The sequence below is a fragment of the Frankliniella occidentalis genome, unplaced genomic scaffold, assembly GCF_000697945.3.
Source record: "Frankliniella occidentalis isolate FOCC.00 unplaced genomic scaffold, Focc_3.1 Scaffold13, whole genome shotgun sequence".
Lineage (NCBI taxonomy): Eukaryota > Metazoa > Arthropoda > Insecta > Thysanoptera > Thripidae > Frankliniella > Frankliniella occidentalis.
In genome coordinates, this window is record NW_026267143.1 from 1376059 (window position 1) to 1379365 (window position 3307).

At 57.2% G+C, this 3307-nt stretch overlaps 2 protein-coding genes across 2 annotated transcripts in view; one reads left to right on the top strand and one right to left on the bottom strand.

Moving 5' to 3' along the window:
* Positions 1 to 3307, top strand: part of LOC113217620 (lysosomal aspartic protease) — a 368266-nt gene that overhangs the window by 349127 nt on the left and 15832 nt on the right. The window lies entirely within an intron of this gene.
* LOC113217624 (HEAT repeat-containing protein 5B) overlaps positions 1 to 3307 on the bottom strand; it is a gene marked incomplete at its 3' end in the record, with an annotated part of 42982 nt that overhangs the window by 35621 nt on the left and 4054 nt on the right. Inside the window, exons 2-9 of the mRNA XM_052263603.1 lie at positions 3037 to 3272; positions 2668 to 2815; positions 2485 to 2595; positions 2149 to 2326; positions 884 to 2054; positions 695 to 804; positions 449 to 612; positions 215 to 247 (exon numbers count right to left, since the gene is read on the bottom strand). Of these exons, the coding sequence (XP_052119563.1) occupies positions 215 to 247; positions 449 to 612; positions 695 to 804; positions 884 to 2054; positions 2149 to 2326; positions 2485 to 2595; positions 2668 to 2815; positions 3037 to 3272 (2151 nt within the window). The remainder of the gene's footprint in view (positions 1 to 214; positions 248 to 448; positions 613 to 694; positions 805 to 883; positions 2055 to 2148; positions 2327 to 2484; positions 2596 to 2667; positions 2816 to 3036; positions 3273 to 3307) is intronic.

Here is a 3307-nt window from a genome sequence, read left to right on the forward strand (position 1 = left end):
GAATTTTAAAAAATAAAAATTTGATTAAACTGCGGCTGCAAAGAAGAAGCATTTAAAGACCTAGGGTAAATTCTAGTATTTTAACACAAAAATGCACTATAAAATATAAAAGCAAACTTAATAAACACAGGCAATCAAAATGCATGTAAGGAACAAGGTAAGCCACTTTGCTAAATAGAACAAGGCTATCAGCCTGATGTGTGGCCACACTTACATGCTCCCCATCCGCCCTGTGATTTGGCTCCATCTAGAGACAAACATTTGGACATAAATACCTCGTCACCTAACAGGACACACAAAGCACCCCAACCCAGCTCATTCTATCCCCAGAGCAACATGAACTCCCAAGATGAAGGGAAAGACAAGGGGTAAATTTTGTAAATTCGAACAATAGAATAGATCCTCAATGTCATGAAGACATCTGAGTCAGCACCGGTTGGTCATATACCTGGTCTTCGATGGTGCGGTGGTCGGTCTCCTGGAGCCAAGTTCCAAGAATCACAGAGTCATCTGCATGGCAAACCGCGCGCAGGAGAGAGGTGGTGGTGTTTGCAGAATTCTCGGTGAGAGTAAACTCAGCCACCAGCATTCTTAGCAGATGTGTGTAAGAACCTATTTAAGAGGGGAAATTTGTAAAATGGATATGGGACTACTTCTATGACGGCAGAGGTTTAGGTAGAAGTCTGAATAGTACCTTCGAATGCAGTGGGGGGCAGCAGGGCCAGAGTCTCATAGAGACGCAACCTGACCATGGCTGACGGTGCTTTAAGATGCTGCCCATACGTCTTCAAGACGTTTGATATACTGTGAAATCAAAGATCAGAGTTTAGAACAAGAAGACCTGGCTTGATGTCAAGCAAAGAGACCATATCTGGCGGCTTACTTGGTGAGCATGGCGAGCGCGGACTCGATGGGGGTGAGCAGGCGGCGGGTGATGTCGTCGGTCACCAGCTCGGGGCAGTTCTGCACGAAGCTGTGCATGGCCGAGAGCGCACCCGCGCGCCCCTCCAGGGTGACCTGCCAGGTGAAGGCGTCGCCGCGGGCCTTCTCCGACTCGAGCTCCTTGTTGGAGCGCGGGAACGAGTTGCGCCACAGCAGCAGCATGCGCGGCAGCAGCCCCCGCACCACGGGCACGCCCAGGGTCATGATGGCGCCGATGAGCAGCCAGCCCGCCTGCGTGCGGTTCAGCGACAGGCGGCTGTTCTGGCTGGCGCTGCGCAGCAGCTCCTCGGCCGTGTTGAAGATGACCTTGCCCTTGGTGTGCGGCACCCCGAGCGGCGACAGGCGCACCCCGCCCAGCACGGCCGCCAGCGCCGCGCTGTAGCCGCCGATGGCCTCCGGGGACGTGCGCATGTTCTCGATGCCCTCGACGCACTTGTCGATGAGCGGCGTGCTCTGCGCCGGCACCGCCACGCAGATGCAGCGCAGCGCCCAGGCGGCCGCGAGGCGCGCGGCCTGGCACGGGTGCACGAGCACGGCCACCGCGGCGTCCACCAGGCTCAGCGACTGGTCCGTGAGCAGGATGGCGGCCGTGGTGCCCAGCCCCAGCACCAGCGCGCCCAGCTCCTGCAGCGCGCACACCAGCAGGTGCTGGCCGAACAGCGTCTCCTGGTTGCAGTCCTTGGCGTTCTCCGGGTTGAAGTCGATCGAGTTCATCTGCTTGAGGATGATCTGCGCGATCTCCTTGGCCGCCGAGGCCTGGGCCTTCTCGCCGAGCATGCGGCCCAGCACCGAGCGCAGGATGAAGCTGATGCACTTGCGCGAGTAGACGGCGTCCACGTGCGAGCTGGCCGCCTTGGGGTTGGCCACCAGGTCCAGGACGTGGCTCAGCAGCGCGCCCAGGTTGCGCTCCAGCCAGGCGCCGCCCAGGATCTGGACGAACACCACGTAGGCGTGCGTCACGCCCACGCGCACCTCCCGGTTCACGCCGGAGCTGCCCTTGATCATCTCGCCGGTGCCCTTGAGGAAGCCGGTGCCGCCCCGGAGGAAGCCCGTCATCAGCACGCCCAGGGCCTCCTCCAGCGAGATGGACTTGACCGCCTTGGAGTTTTGTGCTGGAAGGGACAAGAAAAAAGCATCAGCATTGGCCGGTCGTTTGATAACGTGCGCTCAAATGTAGAACAGCAGAAATACTAATTCAATTCTTACCAGCCTGGTTGCCGCGCTGCGGCTGCTGCGTGGTGGCGACCAGCGCCCCCAAGAGTCGCGCCACGGCGCACCGCACCTCGTAGTTGGAGCCGTCGAAGGCCCTGAAGCAGAGGGTAGCCAGCCCCTCCAGCTCCGTCAGGTACAGGAATGGCGCGTGGTTCAGCATCTCCAGCAGGCACTGCAGAACAGAGCCAACATCAGTACAGTTTCCACCTAATTTTAATGAATGAAATCAAACGATTTCCGACGCATGCTTTCCTTCGTGAAAATCTTTCACATTTCCTTTTTATAAAGTTTCCTTTAGCGAGCCTGTTTCAAACGTCCCCTCCCACTTACCCTGGCCGCCGCGCAGCGTACCGCCATGACCCTGTCCGTGAGGCAGTGCCGGGCCGCCTTGTAGATCTCCTTGTGCACGTTGGAGATGGCGGTGCCCATGCCGCTGCAGACCTGCGCAACCAACAAACTCCATTAGATGGAACACTACAACGCCGTGGAGTCGGCCACAAACCGCGCCAGTACCTTCTCCAGGGTGATCATGATCTCGATGCGAGTCTGGGACTCGGCGTTCCGCAGGGACTTGACGAGGATCTGCACCGTCTCCTCGTACGAGCGGCCCATCATGCGGCCCAGCTTCTCGTACATGTAGCCCACGCAGCAGATGGCGGCCCTGCGAGCAAACAGGACAATGGTACTCGTTCTTTACAGAGACCCTTTCAGAGCTCAGTTGCTTTACATTTACATGGTGTATAAGTATCATAAGTGTACATATTCTGTACTGCGAGAATGATTAGCGTCACGCATGAGATCAAAACTCGTTCTTCTAGCACCAAGTAGGTGCAGGTAGTGATAAAGAACGAGTAACAACGAAAAATCGATTAAATTACTCACAGTCTTGTGGGAAGAAAGCTGGGAGAGTCATCCTTGTTCCTAAGAATGTCGTTGCACTTGTTGACCGTGTCGAAGAGCAGGAAGGTGTCCCCGACACTGAACAGCGTGGCCAGGCACCGCCCGATCAGCTTGCGGGTGGGCGGGCCAGGGCCCCCCGGGCACGGTCCCCCAGGGCACTCCTGCACGTGCCGCGTCAGCTGTTCCACCAGCTTCTTCTGGCATCCCTTGATGTCCGACTGGGGGCAAGCGAAAGGCAGAGTTAGCGCCTGCA